Source organism: Salmo trutta, chromosome 19 (genome assembly GCF_901001165.1).
Source record: "Salmo trutta chromosome 19, fSalTru1.1, whole genome shotgun sequence".
Classification (NCBI taxonomy): Eukaryota; Metazoa; Chordata; class Actinopteri; order Salmoniformes; family Salmonidae; genus Salmo; species Salmo trutta.
Genome location: NC_042975.1, coordinates 8074422 through 8094136, shown reverse-complemented (window position 1 = coordinate 8094136; position 19715 = coordinate 8074422). Strand labels below are relative to the sequence as shown.

General features: G+C 47.1%; 1 protein-coding gene across 3 annotated transcripts in view; it reads right to left on the bottom strand.

The window, feature by feature from the left end:
• LOC115153919 (teneurin-2) overlaps positions 1–19715 on the bottom strand; it is a 363296-nt gene that overhangs the window by 10730 nt on the left and 332851 nt on the right. For all 3 annotated transcript variants that reach the window (XM_029699598.1, XM_029699599.1, XM_029699601.1), the window contains 9 exons: positions 10037–10183; positions 7868–8078; positions 6034–6153; positions 5608–5869; positions 4750–5017; positions 4011–4154; positions 1648–1900; positions 752–772; positions 293–525 (listed from right to left, as the gene is read on the bottom strand). In XM_029699598.1, the coding sequence (XP_029555458.1) occupies positions 293–525; positions 752–772; positions 1648–1900; positions 4011–4154; positions 4750–5017; positions 5608–5869; positions 6034–6153; positions 7868–8078; positions 10037–10183 (1659 nt within the window). The remainder of the gene's footprint in view (positions 1–292; positions 526–751; positions 773–1647; positions 1901–4010; positions 4155–4749; positions 5018–5607; positions 5870–6033; positions 6154–7867; positions 8079–10036; positions 10184–19715) is intronic.

The window sequence follows — 19715 nt, the reverse complement described above, 5'->3', positions numbered from 1 at the left end:
TCCCCAATTAAGCTGCCACCAACTTCCAGTGATATTGAGTGACAGCTAAACACCTCAAATGAACAGCAGGTGAACCTGTGTAAAATCCCACAATAAATGTGTAAATGACAGTTTGTAAGTGACAGTTTGCAAGTGACAGTCAGCTATAGCAAAATAATCCTTAAGGACATTAGAAGAGTGGAACTGATTTTATAGTGAATGTGTGGAGCACAGCAGCCCTGGAACAGTACTCAGTAACAAGTCACCGTCACCTCCCAAGTCCTGGTTGATAGCCCCTGCTCCTGGTACTCACCCCTGGGGTTCATGAGTGCTGCCTCCATGGCCTTGCCCCCGTCCCCACAGCGAGCCTCGTCGAAGGGGACACACTGCTCGCCGGTCCCAGCCACCACCTGGGCATTGTCCAACAGCTGCCGCCCGCTGGTCAGTGAGCGCAGGCGGTATATCTGCCGAGAGTTGGTGTCTGAGAGAAAGACCGCGCCAGACATTGGGTTTACCGCTAGGTAGTACTTGTGTGTTGGGTTGTTCCTACGGAGAAATTATATGAGAGAATATTTTAGATGTTAATAATAATAATAACCTCCAGCAACAAAAATCTATTTCAAGAGGTGTGATAGATAATCCCTCAAAGGACTAAAACAGAGATTGGGAATACATTTTGAAAGCACCCCAACATACAGGAAGATAACTATTGCTTTTGCTACAGCTGTATGTCAGGCAATGCCACCAAGCTGTTGGAGGACGCATAACTTACCCATGCCTCAAGTCTTTATTTCTGAAAACAAAGAAAACAACCTTGTTAGTTTCCACCCATCATCCTCCTTAAACCCTCCTCCACTGGCACCCTCCTACACTGGTACCCTCCATCACTGACACCCTCCTACACTGGCACCCTCCTACACTGGCACCCTCCTACACTGGTACCCTCCTACACTGGTACCCTCCATCACTGGCACCCTCCTACACTGGCACCCTCCTACACTGACACCCTCCTCCACTGGCACCCTCCTCCACTGGCACCCTCCTCCACTGGCACCCTCCTATACTGGTACCCTCCATCACTGACACCCTCCTACACTGGCACCCTCCTCCACTGGCACCCTCCTATACTGGTACCCTCCATCACTGACACCCTCCTACACTGGCACCCTCCTCCACTGGCACCCTCCTATACTGGTACCCTCCATCACTGACACCCTCCTACACTGGCACCCTCCTCCACTGGCACCCTCCTATACTGGTACCCTCCATCACTGACACCCTCCTACACTGGCACCCTCCTCCACTGGCACCCTCCTCCGCTGGCACCCTCCTCCGCTGGCACCCTCCTCCGCTGGCACCCTCCTCCGCTGGCACCCTCCTCCGCTGGCAGCCTCCTCCGCTGGCAGCCTCCTCCGCTGGCAGCCTCCTCCGCTGGCAGCCTCCTACGCTGGCAGCCTCCTACGCTGGCACCCTCCTACGCTGGCACCCTCCTCCGCTGGCACCCTCCTACACTGGCACCCTCCTACACTGGCACCCTCCTACACTGGCACCCTCCTACACTGGCACCCTCCTCCACTGACACCCTCCTCCACTGACACCCTCCTCCACTGACACCCTCCTCAACTGACACCCTCCTCCACTGACACCCTCTGTACGTTGATACCTTACCTGAGCTCCAGCACAGCCGTGGTGTTGAGGGTGGGATAGACCCGGCGGATAAAGTTGAGGTCTCCCACATACAGGCTGCCGTCCCCCCCACAGGCCAGAGCCACAGGGGCCAGCAGCTTGTTGCCCTCGGCCAGACCACTGCAGCTGGGACAGGAGATACTGCGCCTGCGCCCGTTACCCATGATGCTGTTGATGACTGGAGGCTGCTGCTCTGAGACAAACACATTCTCCCCACTGCCCTTATGTAAGATCCCTGAAACAGTAGAGACAAACAGTTCTGAAAAACAATATATTTTTATATCCTAAAAATACAGCAAGGGAACAAAAGACCCAGTGACACTTTTTCAATCAACTTCCATCTTAATATGAACTTTATCATTTTAGACTTTCCCAAAAATAAAACAAAATAATTCAATCTGTAATCCAATACTGCTCAAACTGTTGCTATAGAAACAAGGTGGGTTTCAGGGGGTGAGCGTCAGAGTAGTATATTAGTGGCTAATAAGTCTGGCTGCACATCTGACTGGCTGACTTACTGCAAATTGAGAAATGATGTGAATAAACTCAACAATAAGAAGAAGAAACTGTATTATGAAGCCAAGATCAATGATATAAAGAATAAAATAAATAAATAAATTGGAATACGTTAAAGGAAATTATGGGTAGAAAGACAAATTCAACTGCATCTTTCATCCAATCAGACGGCTTATTCATCCCGTTGCCAATTATTTGAATGATTTCTTACATTTACATTTTACATTTAAGTCATTTAGCAGACGCTCTTATCCAGAGCGACTTACAAATTGGTGCATTCACCTTATGATATCCAGTGGAACAACCACTTTACAATAGTACATCTATATCTTTTTTTTTAGGGGGGGGGGGTTAGAAGGATTACTTTATCCTATCCCAGGTATTCCTTAAAGAGGTGGGGTTTCAGGTGTCTCCGGAAGGTGGTGATTGACTCTTCATTGGCAGAGTAGGAAAACTTATACAGGAAGTGCCAACAGCGAACAGTGAGCCATCGTACCCGGGCATAACATTCTTTACAATAAAAGAAAAGCATTGTAAGTCAGAATATTGTAAAGTTAGTGTGGGAGAGGTGGAAAAGTTATTGTTATCGATCAATAATGACAAACCTTCTGTCATTCACAATTTAGATGGAAAGCTACTGAAGATGGTAGCTGACATAGCCACTTCCACTGTATATGTCATATCTTTCATCTGAGCCTAGAGGAAATGGTTTCTTACATGTATTGTCTCGGGGGGGGGGGGTTGAATACTTATCTAATGTTTTATTTTTCATATAATTCTTTTTTCAAAATTCGAATTTTTCTTCCACTTTGACATGACAGAGTACCTTGTGTAGATCGTTGACGAAACATTACAATTACATCCATTTCAATCCGACTTTTGTAGCAACAAAATGTGGGAAAAGTCAAGGGGTGTGAATCATTTCTGATGCCACTGCATGTGTATCTCACCTTATGGGGAAACACAATACAGTCCCAATCCTATTTTCCCTAGCCCTAAACGGTACACTAACCCGAAAACCTAACCTTAACCCCAAAACTAACCCGAATTCTAAACCCAATAGAAATAGCATTTGACCTTGTGGAGACAAACAAAATGTCCTCAGTTGGTCACATTTTTTGTTTGTTTACTATTCTTGTGGGGACTTCTGGACACAAACACACACACACACACACACACACACACACACACACACACACACACACACACACACACACACACACACACACACACTTGCAAATGTATGTAAATTGTAAAGTCTTTTGTCTGTAATGTCTTTTCATTATGTGTCAAACCCCAGTAAGACCAGCTGTTGTCATTGACTCCCTGCTTGTCATTGCCTACACACACACAGGAATATTCTATTGGTATTCAGGGCACGCCTAATGCTGTCAAACACGGAGGTGAAAGAGGAGGAGATTACCAGTGGCACTGCACTGATATACAGATGAGACAAGACAAGGCTACTTGGATGTTAAACATTCATTCATGCGCTCAAATAAGTGGTCTGGTTTCAGTGACCATGTAGCCAGACCTTTTTAACGTTTCACAACACTAAACAAAAAAAACAGAAAGAATTCACACAGTTGTGAATGATCTGACTGTGATAGTAGCCTGTCTGTCCCGGCGTGAGTGAACTCACTTCTAAAATGGCCCTGTTCTGACTTTTAAAGGATGTAGGTCTTTTTTTTTTAACAAGTCAGTTAAGAACACATTGCCCTTTCCGACTCGCAATCTCTCTTACCTTTCCTGTCTACTCTCCACTGTCCTATCTCAATAAAATAAATAAAATCCATAAAATATGAAAATAAAACGTTGTAGGGTCGTACCACTGGCAATGTTGAGGGAGTGATGTTTGTCCAGGGACCAGCCCCCTAAGTTGGAGGGCAGCAGCTCATATCCCTGCAGCACCGCTGTCCTCTTCTCCCACAGGATCTGACTAGGACACGTCTCATACTCAAACCCCACTGACACTGTAGAAAAACAGAGGAGAAATACCACTTTATTCTCCATCCCAAACTTTAGCATCACCTCATAAGTAACACAGAATTGAATCACATTGCATGGCACGTAGTCAGTGAATGCTTTAAATATACTCTTCATGGTCACACCAACCACATGTGATACACGGACGTGGACAAGGTTTAGTTTACTTCAATAAGAATGTTAATCAGGCGAGTGACATTTAATGAGACGTGTGTGTGTGTGTGTGTGTGTGTGTGTGTGTGTGTGTGTGTGTGTGTGTGTGTGTGTGTGTGTGTGTGTATGTGTGTGTGTGTGGAGAGAAACGTACTCAGCCTGATCACATGCTGTATGTGTGAATGAATGGGGCCCGAGGTAGACAACTGTTCACACCTACACAGTGTCACAGTATGTTACTGTGCTGGTGTTAACTTAATGAAACATGTGATAATTTAGAGAAGGATAGAAAGCTTATGTTTGATTAGTTGAGTGTGAGATTGTCAGAAAGCTCTGCCAACCTGTTGCAGTAACAGCTAACATGGTACTGTGTCTAGATAGATGGTTACATCTAATATAACAGAACAAACATCTCACGCTGCTACTCACCAGACGCTTGGGTCAGACCATAGATCCTCTGCCTGTAGGCATCTGTCTTGTCCCAGATGTAGGTGTAGGCCAGGTTAGGAGAGGCATGGAACCACTTCTGGAAGAGATGTCCCTCCACGGCCACCATCAGGTGCACCTTGGCCAGGGAGAGAGGCACCAGGGCCTGGGTCATGGTCACCTTCAGCAGGGCGCGGTACCCGGAGGCACGAGAGCTCAGGTAGCACAGCTTCAGACCTGTGCCCGGGATCTCCAACTGCTCATGAACCACCTAGGAGGAGCAGGGAGAGAGGGAAAGAGAGAGGAAGAGGAAGAGAGAGATGTGAGAGAGAGAAGACAAGAAAGTGTGAGAGAAACAGAGCTAGAGAGAGAGAGCTAGAGAGAGAGAGAGAGACAGAGCTAGAGAGAGAGAGAGAGAGAGAGAGACAGAGCTATAGAGAGAGACAGAGCTAGAGAGAGAGAGACAGAGCTAGAGAGAGACAGAGATAGAGACAGAGCTAGAGACAGAGAGAGAGAGACAGAGCTAGAGAGAGAGAGCTAGAGAGAGAGACAGAGAGAGAGAGAGAGAGAGAGAGACAGAGAGAGACAGAGAGAGAGCGAGATAGAGAGCGAGAGAGACAGAGCTAGAGAGAGACAGAGCTAGAGAGAGACAGAGCTAGAGAGAGTGAGAGAGAGAGAGTGAGAGACAGAGAGAGATACAGAGAGAGAGAGACAGAGCTAGAGAGAGACAGAGAGAGAGAGAGTGAGAGACAGAGCGAGAGACAGAGAGAGAGAGAGAGAGAGAGACAGAGAGAGAGAGAGATAGAGAGCGAGAGAGACAGAGAGCGAGAGAGATATAGAGCGAGAGCGCTGTGTATGTACTTGAGTCTCAGGGATGATGTGCCTCTCTGCAGGGTGGGAGCTGAAGAAGGAGGAGAGGGGCGAGGCCACCACCACAGGGTCTGGGTGGACGTAGCCACTGAGCTCACAGGCTGGGATGGTATTCTCCTCTGTCTTCAGCACCAGTGTGTCCATGGCATAGAACCGGTTCCAGGGCAGCCACACCGTGCGCTCCTGGCTCAGGAACGGAGCTCGCTCGAAGCGCAGGGCCAGAGACACACCCCCATTGGCCACCAGGTCAAATCTAGAGAGGAACAAAGACAGAGGACAAGGGGGTTATAAACCCTTTGATCCTCACCATCCTCAAATCACTCAAAGATATCTAAGTCATGGGGGACCTAAGGGACATAAATCCATTCATACATCTAAAGATCTGTTGTCATATTCAAACACCAAAAAATCCCCTACATGCCGTCCTGACGAGTCAAGGTGTAGCCATAGTGAGGGTACTTGACAAACGTCACGTTGACCCCCACCAGGGGTGTCCCGTCCGTGGTCACGACCTGGCCTCTGATCAACGCTGCCAGGCTGTAAGAGAGGATATAGCTGCAAGGTGAAGGTATGAAGATGGTGTAACAGCACATTAATCAAAACTCTCAATGTACATTGCATTCGGAAAGTATTCAGACCCCTTTACGTTTTACACATTTTGTTACGTTACAGTCTTATTCTAAAATGGATGAAATAGTTTTTTCCCCTCATCAATCTACACACAATACCGCATAAAGGCAAAGCAAAAACAGTTTTTGTTGTTGTTGTTGTTGCAAATATCACATTACACAAGTATTCAGACCCTTTACTCAGTACTTTGTTGAAGCACATTTGGCAGCGATTACAGCATCGTGTCTTCTTGGGTATGACGCTACAAGCTTGGCGCACCTGTATTTGGGGAGTTTCTCCCATTCTTCTCTGCAGATCCTCTCAAGCTCTGTCAGGTTGTATGGGGAGCGTCACTGCAAAGCTATTTTCAGGTTTCTCCAGAGATGTTCGATCGGGTTCAAGTCCGGGCTCTGGCTGGGCCAATCAAGGACATTCAGAGACTTGTCCCGAAGCCACTCCTGCGTTATCTTGGCTGTGTGCTTAGAGTCATGTCCTGTTGGAAGGTGAACCTTCGCCCCAGTCTGAGGTCCTGAGCGCTCTGGAGCAGGTTTTTAATCAAGGATCTGTCTGTACTTTGCTCTGTTCATCTTTCCCTCAATCCTGACTAGTCTCCCAGTCCCTGCCACTGAAAAACATCCCCACAGCATGATGCTGCCACCACCATGCTTCACCGTAGGGATGGTTCCAGGTTTACTCCAGACGTGACGCTTGGCATTCAGGCCAAAGAGTTCAATCTTGGTTTCATCAGACCAGAGAATCTTGTTTCTCATGGAAGAAGTTTGGTGCCTTTTGGCAAACTCCAAACAGGCCTTTTACTGACCAGTGGCTTCCGTCTGGCCACTCTACCATAAAGGCCTGATTGGTGGAGTGCTACAGAGATGGTTGCTCTTCTGGAAGGTTCTCCCATCTCCACAGCGAAACTCTGGAGCTCTGTCAGAGTGACCATCGGGTTCTTGCTAACCTCCCTGACCAAGGCCCTTCTCCCCAGATTACACAGTTTGGCCAGGCGGCCAGCTCTAGGAAAAGAGTCTTGGTGGTTTCAAACGTCTTCCATTTAACAACGATGGAGGCCACTGTGTTCTTGGGGACCTTCTATGCTGCAGAATTATTTTGGTACCCTTCCCCAGATCTGTGCCTCAACACAATCCTGACTCGGAGCGCTACGGACAATTCCTTCGACCTCATGGCTTTTGCTAGGACGTGCACTGTCAACTGTGGGACCATATATAGACAGGTGTGTGTGCCTTTCCAAATCATGTCCAATCAATTGGATTTACCACAGGTGAACTCCAATCAGGTTGTAGAAATGGAAACAGGAGGCACCTGAGCTCAATTTTCGAGTCTCATAGCAAACGGTCTGAACACTTATGTAAATAATAATAATACATTTGCAAAAACTTTTAAAAATCTGTTATCACTTTGTTATTAAGAGGTATTGTGTGTAGATTGATGAGAATAATTTTTTTTGTAATGTATCAAAATGTGGAAAGAGTCAAGGGGTCTGAATACTTTCCGAATGCACTGTATGACTGTGAAAGTCAGTGGTAATTACTTTAGAATATTCTGACCTTATGCTGATGTTTACTGTATAAACAGTTGATTATATCCTGAAGTAAGTAGAATTGATAGATGGGTACACTACCTTGAGTTGAAGGGGTTGTTTCCAGGGATGATGTGGGTGCCATCCCTCCCCACCAGTAACTTGACTCTGTCGTAGAATGACCTGACTTTCAGCGAAGGTGATTGGCTCTGCTGGATGATCTGCAGTGGATCCCTTGCTCCCAGGCACAGCGGATTGGTCAGGCACAGACTCTGAGCGCAGCAGTCGGGATCCATGCAGTCTGTCAGTCCGTCTGCAAGGGGAAGCACATGATACAATAATCTGGACAGACAGACACCGCTGCAACTAAATAATGATTCAATGGCGTTTTTTTGATTTGTCATTTTTTTCTTTTGTTGTTGGGCAGAATAGAACAAGATCATTGTCAAGTAGAAAACAGTGCAACAAAGAACATTTCAAAACATGCAGGTTTAGCATCTGTATACCCTCTCTACTGTGTCAATGTGAAACTACATATATGCAAATGTATATTCCCTTTCCATTCTTTTCATGAGTTCATTTATTTCTCCTCATCTAATGTTATATATTCATTAGGATGTGTGTGCTATTTTTGTCTCATTCTCAAGTTTTTTAATTAAATTTTTTTTTATTTAACCTTTATTTAACTAGTCAAGTCAGTTAAGAACAAATTCTTATTTACAATGACGGCCTACACCAGCCAAACCCGGGACGATGCTGGGCCAATTGTGCGCTGCCTTTATGGGACTCCTAATCACGGCTGGTTGTGATACAGCCTGGAATCAAACCAGTGTTTGTAGTGCCGCCTCTAGCACTGAGATGCAGTGCCTTAGACCACTGCGCCACTCAGGAGCCTACAAAGGAAGTTCTCCTTCAGAAATGGTGATCTGCACCCTGCTCTCCAGCACAGTGCCTGCCTGTCGTACTTTTAATAAAAAACAATGACATTGACATCAAAATCAAACGGGACATCACTCACAACCCTAAGGGCATATCCTCTCTCTCTCTCTCTGCATACTAACACAAGCAAGCGCGTTAATTCGGAACTGTCGAAACAAACACTTTCAACTATGCAAACTACTTTCAGACTTTGTAAACTTTTTCTGTCTGATCTTTCAGCTTTTATTTGGTGAAATAAAACAGACAAAGACAAACAGAGAGGGAGAGACAGAGAGGGAGGGGGACTGATAAACACCCGACAGACAGATTAAGGAAGTGAGTAGGAAGTATGACAACAACTCCAATGAAGAAGGAAGATGTTTTGGATTAACCACAACAGCCAGCCTGCCAGGCATCCAGCCACACATTGAAATGGCCTGTGCTGTAAGACTGTTAAAACCCCCTATCGTCCTCGGAGCATATTACCCTATTGCTCAGACGAGAGAGATTAAAGATGAAAGGCTTCCAGGGGCTGCATTAAGATACCTGGAAGCATAGCATCCGGACTCAATTGCCTGACATGCCACAGAGAAAGCCCTCTTTAAGATCGACATAGCTCTGGCCTCGGCACACTACTTAGCCGCTAAGCAAGGAAAAATAGTCATGGGTATTATTTTCATGTTAGATAACCCTGCACTGACAGATTGAATGGGGGCTGGCTGGCTGCTTGGAGCGGAGCTGCTGCATCTCCGAGGCATCTTTGATCCTCTCACAAATGGTCACAGGAGGAGGGGAGGAGGGGGAGGGGGGGGTCACTTAATCTTCCATCAGGGAGGGAGGAGGAGATAATATGGACATCCATCTCTGCAAACTCCAGGTCACTGATCCCCGTGCACTCTGGGGAGGAGAAGGTGAAGACGGCATCGATTCAGCCAGCTTCTCCTCTCCCCCCAGCCTGCTCAGCGCTAGCTCACACAGACAGAAGGATTCCATAATTGGGCCATTCAGGCCTGATAACACCAGCCTCACAATTACACCTCTCTGATCCTGGAGCAACTCACTGGGAGGAAAGGCGTCTGGCTGACTGGCTGACTGCTGCTCGTCCAGGAGAATCTAAGACCTTGTCAACTGCCATACCTGAGAGATGCTGCTGTGCCTTACAAGTGGATATTTACAGGAAATAAATAGATATTTTTCCCTCTTCAGCAGTATAGTTGTGAACCACTGTTGATTCCAAATCAAATCATGAGTCATGCATGGGAATGTCATACCTTCATTTTTCTTTTCATAGGAAAATCTACTAAGTGGACACAGCATTCCTCAGCCTTCCTCCTGTGAACCTTCACCACTCACCTCCTTCGTTGTCCTTGTTGTCGGCACAGGAGATCTCCATGGCAACACTGCAGCCAGGTCCTCTCCAGCCAGTGTGACATTCACAGTGCCAGCTGTTCTGACCCAGGCTGCATTGACCATTCCTGTTACACTGACCCGGACACCCATCTGAGAAAGAGAGAGGAGGTGGGGAGGAGAGGGAGGGGGGAAGGAGGGAGGGAGGGGAGTAGAGGGAGGGAGGGAGGGAGTGGGGAAGGAGAGGGAGGGAGGGAGGGAGTAGAGGGAGGGAGGGAGTGAGTGGGGAAGGAGAGGGAGGGAGAGAAGGGGTAGGGAGGGAGGGAGAGAGGGAGAGAAGGGGGAGGGAGGGAGGGAGGGAGTGAGTGGGGAAGGAGAGGGAGGGAGGGAGTGAGTGGGGAAGGAGAGGGAGGGAGGGAGGGAGAGAAGGGGTAGGGAGGGAGGGATGGAGGGAGAGAGGGAGAGAAGGGGGAGGGAGGGAGGAAAAGAGAGGAGGTGTGGATGGGACCAGAGAAGAGGTCAGTAATTGTGATTTAGTGACAGAGTAACTTGCACCAGCTCACCAACTTTATATCTTTAGTCTCTGTCTGACGTTGCAGGTTGCAGCACACAATAAGCGCTATAAAAAACACTATTGGCAGGGGAATTGCATTTCATCATAACAATGCTCTTCTTGTGCATGTGGATTTTATACAGCTATATACCCTAGCATCACAATGGAGGGATTTGGCGTGCGATAAATTGTTTTCTTCAATATCCATTCACAGCAAAGAGTATTCAATAAAAAAGAATAAGTTCACAGCCGATTAATTTGCGGTGGTTGATTTGCCTCTGGAGGCTGGCCGGGGTGTAGTGCTGCCTCATGAGAGAATTTGATTAGGGGAAGCTGATGAGATTACAAGACACAGGGAGTGAAATCAACAGGAGAGATGCTTTACAGTATATCATTGACGACTGCAGTCAATGTAATACACCCTCAGAAGATGTAATATTCTCCCAGGCTAGGTGAACGAAGAGGACATGATGAATGTTGCTGGGACATCTGTCGCAGTGGTGTAGGGTAGTCTGTACAGGAGACCAGAGGAATGGGACCTGGCTGTGGGGAGGTATTGGACTGTAAATCTACATAACTCACCCATGGTATTTAGTGAATTACCATCTCCAAGGTCAAAAGAGCAGTCCTCTCTGAGAGAGGTGATGAGAAATGTGAATCTATAAACTGTATTTAATAATCAGACACTTTCGTCGAATGGATGAACATTAAGTATTTTTCTGAACAGACAAAAAAAAATCTCATTAAAGCGTATTAACCTTTTACTTTAAGCCAGCTTAACAACATGGCTGCCGTTCCTGATGAGGAGCAGCACAGTCATTAGCATCCCAAAAGGGATGGGCACGCAGCTCCGCTGGTACGGTCCATCTATAAGTATTCTACCTACTGCTGGGCAGACGCAGCTACAAGGCCAAGTCCATTAATATTCCTATGGAGGGAGCAGAATGCTGCAGCAGAAATAGCAGCCTACTTAACATGGAGTAGAAATGCTCATGTAAACTGCTAGCTAACTGTGTGTTTACAACTAGCGTTTACAACTATACGTAGCTAGACAGAGAGACAAGCTAACAGGTGGACACTCACGAACAGATACAGACAGACCAAACATTACACGTTAGTCTTGTGTTTAACAAAGTACAGGAGAAAAGACTATGCAATGGGGACTGTTATGAAGGGGTACAAAGAGTGCACTAGCTGATGATCCCTATATGAGGGACCAATGGGGAAACTAGCGAATGGGAGTTAGCATTTGTATTTGTATTTATTATGGATCCCCATTAGCTGCAGCCAAAGCAGCAGCTACTCTTCCTGTGGTCCAGCAAAATGAAATAAGTTTATACAATTTTAAAAACATTACAATACATTCACAGATTTCACAACACACTGTGTGCCCTCAGGCCCCTACTCCACCACTACCACATATATATAGTACTAAATCCATGTGTATGTGTTTGTGTTGCATTACACTACTGTAACTCTAAAACTACCACTAAGACAGTGAGTACACACTTCACAATACCAAGGACGCCACTACACCTGTCTACACAGCACTATTTTAGGCCAAACAAATCAGACCACCACTTAGCCAAATACAATACCTTGTTACAAGCTATCCCAAAAGTTTGCATAAAAACAAAACATGTCGGGGTTTGAGAAGTTGTTTGTGTGTAGAGGAGGAAGTGGGATTCTCAAAATGGCGTGGTTCATCACAGATAAAAGAGGAGTGAGATGGAGGTGACTGACATCAAGACCACCTGCATCTGTCTCATCTTTACCTGTGAAAAACCACACCATTTAATGCAATTGAGCACAAAGTTGATAGCCATGTTTCAGTGAGAAACACACAGTCTTCAGACTTTAGTGCAGCTCGTTTTGAAGCCTTCCCCCCGGACTACAGCTTTTCATACTCTATCAGAAAAGGGGAAAGGTTGGGGGAACAGCCTCTATTTTTACTAATGCTCTCAGCTGTAAGGACATTTAGTTTAGAGAATGGATGTTTTGAGCATCATGTTATACTGATGAAATGTCAGCCACCAGTACTGGCTATAACCCTGTATAGGCCACCAAAGCACTGCCCCACTTTCTTTACCGATTTCTCTGAACCATTGTCTATTGTCCTTGAGAACTATGATAAAATCATTGTGTTGGGCGATTTTAATATTCATGCTGGCAGAGAGACTGACTTCAAGGACACTGAATTTATGAATCTTTTGAGCTCTATGGACTTTATCCAACATATTACTGGGCCCACCCATAACCACGGCCATATTCTGGACCTGGTTATAACCAAGGGGCTTTCTACTGGGCCCACCCATAACCACAGCCATACTCTGGGCCTGGTTATAACCAAGGGGCTTTCTACTGGGCCCACCCATAACCACAGCCATATTCTGGGCCTGGTTATTACCAAGGGGCTTTCTACTGGACCCGGCTATTACCAAGAGGCTTTTTACTGGACCTGGTTATAACCAAGGGGCTTTCTACTGGACCTGGTTATAGCCAAGGGGCTATCTACTGGACCTGGTTATAACCAAGGGGCTTTCTACTGGACCTGGTTATAACCAAGGGGCTTTCTACTGGACCTGGTTATAACCAAGAGGCTTTTTACTGGACCTGGTTATTACAAAGGGGTTTTCTACTGGACCTGGTTATAACCAAGGGGCTTTCTACTGGACCTGGTTATAACCAAGGGGCTTTCTACTGGACCTGGTTATAACCAAGAGGCTTTTTACTGGACCTGGTTATTACCAAGGGGCTTTCTACTGGACCTGGTTATAACCAAGGGGCTTTCTACTGGACCCGGCTATTACCAAGAGGCTTTTTACTGGACCTGGTTATAACCAAGGGGCTATCTACTGGACCTGGTTATAACCAAGAGGCTTGCTACTGGACCTGGTTATAACCAAGGGGCTTTCTACTGGACCTGGTTATAACCAAGGGGCTTTCTACTGGACCTGGTTATAACCAAGGGGCTTTCTATTGACATACCCTCTATTGTTGATGTTGCTTTATCTGAACGCCACTGTGTCTTTTTTACTACCTTTTTGCTCATAGCGCAGGGTAATACTGAACACATTATTAAGTGTGTATGAACAATACTCCATCACCTATTCTGCCTTCCTCTTGTGATGATTTAGTTGATCACTTTAATAGTAAATGAATGGCAACTATTGATGCCACAGCTCCAGTAAAGTTGAAAAAGGACACATGCAAACAGAGAACCCCTTGGATGAATGAGGAAACAAATCTGTTTAAAGAGAAATTGCAGAAAGGCAGAGAACAAGTAGAGAAAGTTGGAGGTCCATTATGATATACTGAGAGAGCAACTTGACATATATAACAAGACAATAGAAAATGCCAGAAGGGCTCATTTCTCTAACTTGATCACTACTAATCAGATTAATTTGAGAGTGCTCTTCTCAACCGTTGATGGCCTGATAAATCCTAACCCCCCACAAACATATGGGAACTTTCCTCCACATCTTAACCCGATGAGTTTGCAGCATATTTCAGAGATAAAATAACAAACACTAGGCTGGGGGATCAGTCAAGCAAGACGTGATGTGACTGAAAATGTGAAGTCTGATGATATGTGCCCTAGCCTACCACACAAAGGCTCTATGGATTTATTTTCCCTGGTTGACACAGACATGCTCAGGAAAGTGATATCACAACTTAAGCTTTCTACATGCCTTCTCGATCCCCCACAACCTTCTTCAAAACACTTTTTAATTGCATATTTGAAGAAGTGTTAATAACTCAGTGTTCACCGGCACTTTCCCCACTGCACTAAAAACTTCTACGGTGAAACTATTAAAGATTCTTCAGCTCTTAGCAATTTTCAGCCAATCTCCAACCTTCTATTCTTAAGTACAATTCTGGAGAAATGTGGATTTTAAACAGCTAAATGATTTTTTTAAAGTACCAACTGTAGTAAAATTGCAGTTTGGTTTCCGTGCCCACTACAGCACAGAGACAAGCCTTAGTTAGTGTGGTAAATGATTCTAGAGCCAACACAGATGCCAAACAGCTTTCTGCCCTTCTACTCTTGGATTTATACTGAACAAAAATATAAACGCAACATGCAACAATTTCTAAGATTTTACTGAGTTACAGTTCATATACTGTAAGGATATCAGTCAACTGAAATGAATTCATTAGGCCCTAATCTATGGATTTCACATGACTGGGCATGGGCGCAGCCATGGGTGGGCCTGGGATGGGGAGCCAGGTCCACCCACTGGGAAGACAGGCCCAGCCAATCAGAATTAGTTTTTCCCCACAAAAGGGCTTTATTACAGACAGAAATACTCCTCAGCACCACCTCAGATTAACCTGCAGGTGAAGAAGATGGATGTGGAGGTCCTGGGCTGGCATGGTTACACGTGGTCTGCGATTGTGAAGCCGGTTGGATGCACTGCCAAATTCTCTAAAACAATGGTAGAGAAATTAACATTACATTAGAAATTAGAAATTAACATTACAGACAGCTATGGTGGACATTCCAGCAGTCAGCATGCCAATTGTACGCTCCCTCAAAACTTTAGACATCTGTGGCAATGTGTTTTGTGACAAAACTGCACATTTTAGAGTGGCCTTTTATTGTCCCCAGCACAAGGTGCACCTGTGTGATGATCATTCTGTTTAATCAGCTTCTTGATATGCCACACTTGTCAGGTGGATGGATTATCTTGGCAAAGGAGAAATGCTCACTAACGGGGATGTAAACAAATTGTGGTCAAAATTTGAGAGAAAAAAGCTTTTTGCACTTATGGAACATTTCTGTGATTTTTTTTTTCAGCTCATGAAACATGGGACCAACACTTTACATGTTGCGTTTATATTTTTTGTTCAGTATAAGTGCTGCATTCGACACTGTTGACCATGATGTCCTGCTGGATAGACTGGAGAGGTGGGTTGGTCTCTCCGGTCCACTTCTAAATTGGTTTAGGATCTATTTAACCGGTCGACAGAGTTTTTTCTCACCCTTGATGTGCATAACTCAAGAGAAAATAGATATCACATGTGGCGTTCCACAAGGTTTGATTTTGGCTCTGTTACGGTTCAGTCTATATGTTACCCCTTGGCAGCGTTATCAGAAAGCACAGCATGGATTTTCATTGCTTACTCAGACGATTAACAACTCTACATTTCTGTGTCACCACATTTTAGATTCTGAACTAAAATTTCAAATCACACATTAGGAATGTGACCAAAATAGCTTTTTACCATCTGAGGAACATTGCCAAGGTGCGGCCGTTTCTCTCTCAGGCTGATACAGAGAGACTCATCCATGCTTTTATTACAAGCAGGCTTGACTACTGTAATGCTCTCCTGTCTGGTCTACCCAAGAAAGCCGACTACAAAACATCCAGAATGCTGCAGCACGTTTACTGACCAAGACCAGACAGACAGCACACATTACACCAGTTTTAAGGTCTCTGCACTGGCTGCCTGTGAGTTTTAGAATTCATTTTAAGATTCTTCTACTGGTTTTTAAATCAATCCATGACTGTACACCCCAATACATGTCAGACATGCTTTTCATTTACTATGCCCCCAGCCTCTGGAATAGCCTGCCAGAGAATCTGTGTAGGGCCGAAACTGTGGACATGAGATGGAGGTGATACTCAACATGACGTGGTTCATCACAGTAAAGTGGAGAGGAGATGAAGCTCCTTCTTCACACTCAACTCTCTCAACACTAATTAGAGAGGGACATAGAATGAACAGAGAATGGGAGCTAGCACACAGCGCTGGCCTTTTCACATGGCTCTAACAACACAGCCCACAGTGGAGCCTCAGGGAGATGTTTTTCTCATCAGATGGGAGGAAAATAACAGAGAGGAAATTAAAGCCCTTGGGGGGTGAATGAGGGGGCAGAGTGGCTGTCCCTATTTGTTGGCTCCCAGGAAGGCTGAGTGTGTCTTAGGGAGTACCGAGAGGCCTGCTGCCCAGGCTACTCTACTGGAGAGTGGATGACTAGCAATGTTGGCTCAAATCCCCCCCCCCCCCCCAAAGTGTTGTGAGCTGAAACTTTCATTTTGCAAGCGTTCTGTGCAACTTCTGGTACACGTGCAACTGTGAACACTTTACCCACTTTAAGATACAGTTTCCCACAGTGGCCAAAAGGCTATTGTGGCTATTTGAGGATTATGTAGTCGTATCAGAGTGGCCTATCAACTAAACCAATGGAGCAAATGCTTTACAAAACATGCTCTTTCAATTACATAGACTGAACAGGTGAATCCAGAGGAAAGCTATGATCCCTTATTGATGTCACTTGTTAAATCCACTTCAATCAGTGTGGATGAAGGGGAGGAGACACGTTAAATAAGGATTTTTAAACCTTGAGACAATTGAGACATGGATTGTGTATGTGTGCCATTCAGAGGGTGAATGGGCAAGACTAAAGCCAGGTGCACCTCTTTGAGTGTGTCAAGAACTGAAACGCTGCTGGGTTTTTCACGCTCAACAGTTTTCTGTTTGTATCAAGAATGGTCCACCACCCAAAGGACATCGAGCCAGCATCCAGCATTTGAGTCAACGTGGACCAGCATCCCTGTGGAACACTTTTGACACCTTGTAAAGTCCATGCCCCAATGAATTGAGGCTGTTCTGAGGTCAAAAGGGGGTGCAACTCAATATTAGGAAGGTGTTCTTAATGTTTTTGTCCACACAGTGTAGATAGCTGTTGTCTTCCATTATATTGCCTACAAAAGCTAATATGTGGTGTTCATGGCTTGACATTCTGGGACTAATGTTTTACTGGTCTGAAAGCTCAAATCCCTTTACAAAAATAGGGAATGATCTGTAACACAATTGGCTAAATAGGTGACTGAAAATTAACTCACTAACTAGCAACTCAACAAATGTGCACACACGGCGGCTACACATGGCGGCTACACGGCGGCTACACATGGCGGCTACACGGCGGCTACACGGCGGCTACACACGGCGGCTACACGGCGGCTACACATGGCGGCTACACGGTGGCTACACGGCGGCTACACATGGCGGCTACGCGGCGGCTACACATGGCGGCTACACGGCGGCTACACGGCGGCTACACACGGCGGCTACACGGCGGCTACACATGGCGGCTACACGGTGGCTACACGGCGGCTACACATGGCGGCTACGCGGCGGCTACACATGGCGGCTACGCGGCGGCTACACATGGCGGCTACACATGGCAGCTACACGGCGGCTACACATGGCGGCTACACGGCGGCTACACATGGCGGCTACACATGGCGGCTACACGGCGGCTACACGGCGGCTACACACGGCGGCTACACGGCGGCTACACACGGCGGCTACACGGTGGCTACACGGCGGCTACACATGGCGGCTACGCGGCGGCTACACATGGCGGCTACGCGGCGGCTACACATGGCGGCTACACATGGCAGCTACACGGCGGCTACACATGGCGGCTACACGGCGGCTACACGGCGGCTACACATGGCGGCTACACGGCGGCTACACATGGCGGCTACACGGCGGCTACACATGGCGGCTACACATGGCGGCTACGCGGCGGCTACACATGGCGGCTACACGGCGGCTACACGGCGGCTACACACGGCGGCTACACATGGCGGCTACACGGTGGCTACACGGCGGCTACACATGGCGGCTACGCGGCGGCTACACATGGCGGCTACGCGGCGGCTACACATGGCGGCTACACATGGCAGCTACACGGCGGCTACACATGGCGGCTACACGGCGGCTACACGGCGGCTACACATGGCGGCTACACGGTGGCTACACATGGCGGCTACGCGGCGGCTACACATGGCGGCTATACGGCGGCTACACATGGCGGCTACACATGGCAGCTACACGGCGGCTACACATGGCGGCTACGCGGCGGCTACACATGGCGGCTACGCGGCGGCTACACATGGCAGCTACACGGCGGCTACACATGGCGGCTACACGGCGGCTACACGGCGGCTACACATGGCGGCTACGCGGCGGCTACACATGGCGGCTATACGGCGGCTACACATGGCGGCTACACATGGCAGCTACACGGCGGCTACACATGGCGGCTACGCGGCGGCTACACATGGCGGCTACACGGCGGCTACACATGGCGGCTACACGGCGGCTTCACAGCGGCTACACATGGCGGCTACACGGTGGCTACACATGGCGGCTACACGGCGGCTACACATGGCGGCTACACGGTGGCTACACATGGCGGCTACACAGCTACACATGGCGGCTATGCGGCAGCTACACGTGGCTACATGGCGGTTACACGGCGGCTATACATGGCTACACGGCGGCTATATACGTGGCTACACGGCGGCTACACGACTCCACGGCGGCTACACGACTACACGGCGGCTACACGGCGGCTATATACATGGCTACGCGGCGGCTACACGGCGGCTACACGGCGGCTATATACATGGCTACACGGCGGCTATATACGCGGCTACACGCCGGCTCTGCTTTATGAGTTCAAATGCGCATCTAGGCTACTTTCCGACTACGGGTTACGGAAAAAAGGATTGTGCCAGTGAAATAGAACAAGGCCACTCCTCACCGGGCCAGCCAACAACAAATCCCCAATTTAGTCTTGAAGTAAGATCTGGTTTTGTTGCATATGAAAGGGACTGTTATTACGTTGATTCAATCCAATTACCATAGTCTGTTTAAAGCCAGGAAAGATAGTGTACTGTACATTTTTTTGTCAAGTTCAATCTTGTGCTGGCAATTCTTAATGCGCTCATCTTAGAGGGAACATTGGTGACTAGGCTGGGAGGCTGGAGATGGATGTGGAGATGTGGCTGGGTACTTTGACTATAAATTACCCATTTTCCCTCTCGTGGAGGAACCAATCCAGATGAACAGGAGAGCTTGTTAATGACGTGGAGGAGAGGAGCAGGAAAGGAGGACACATCAGAATCAGTGGCTATATCTGCTGCTGAGAGACAGAATGCTCTTTATATAACCATAGAAAAAGAGCTACATTGTGGAAGGACAAACATTGGACAGGATCAGGAAGTGACACTACCGCCTCATAACGTAAGGCTTAGGGAACAAACACCATGTATCTTTTAAACATGTGGGTGACAGTTTCTCTGTTTGGCTGAGAGTTACTACAGTGGG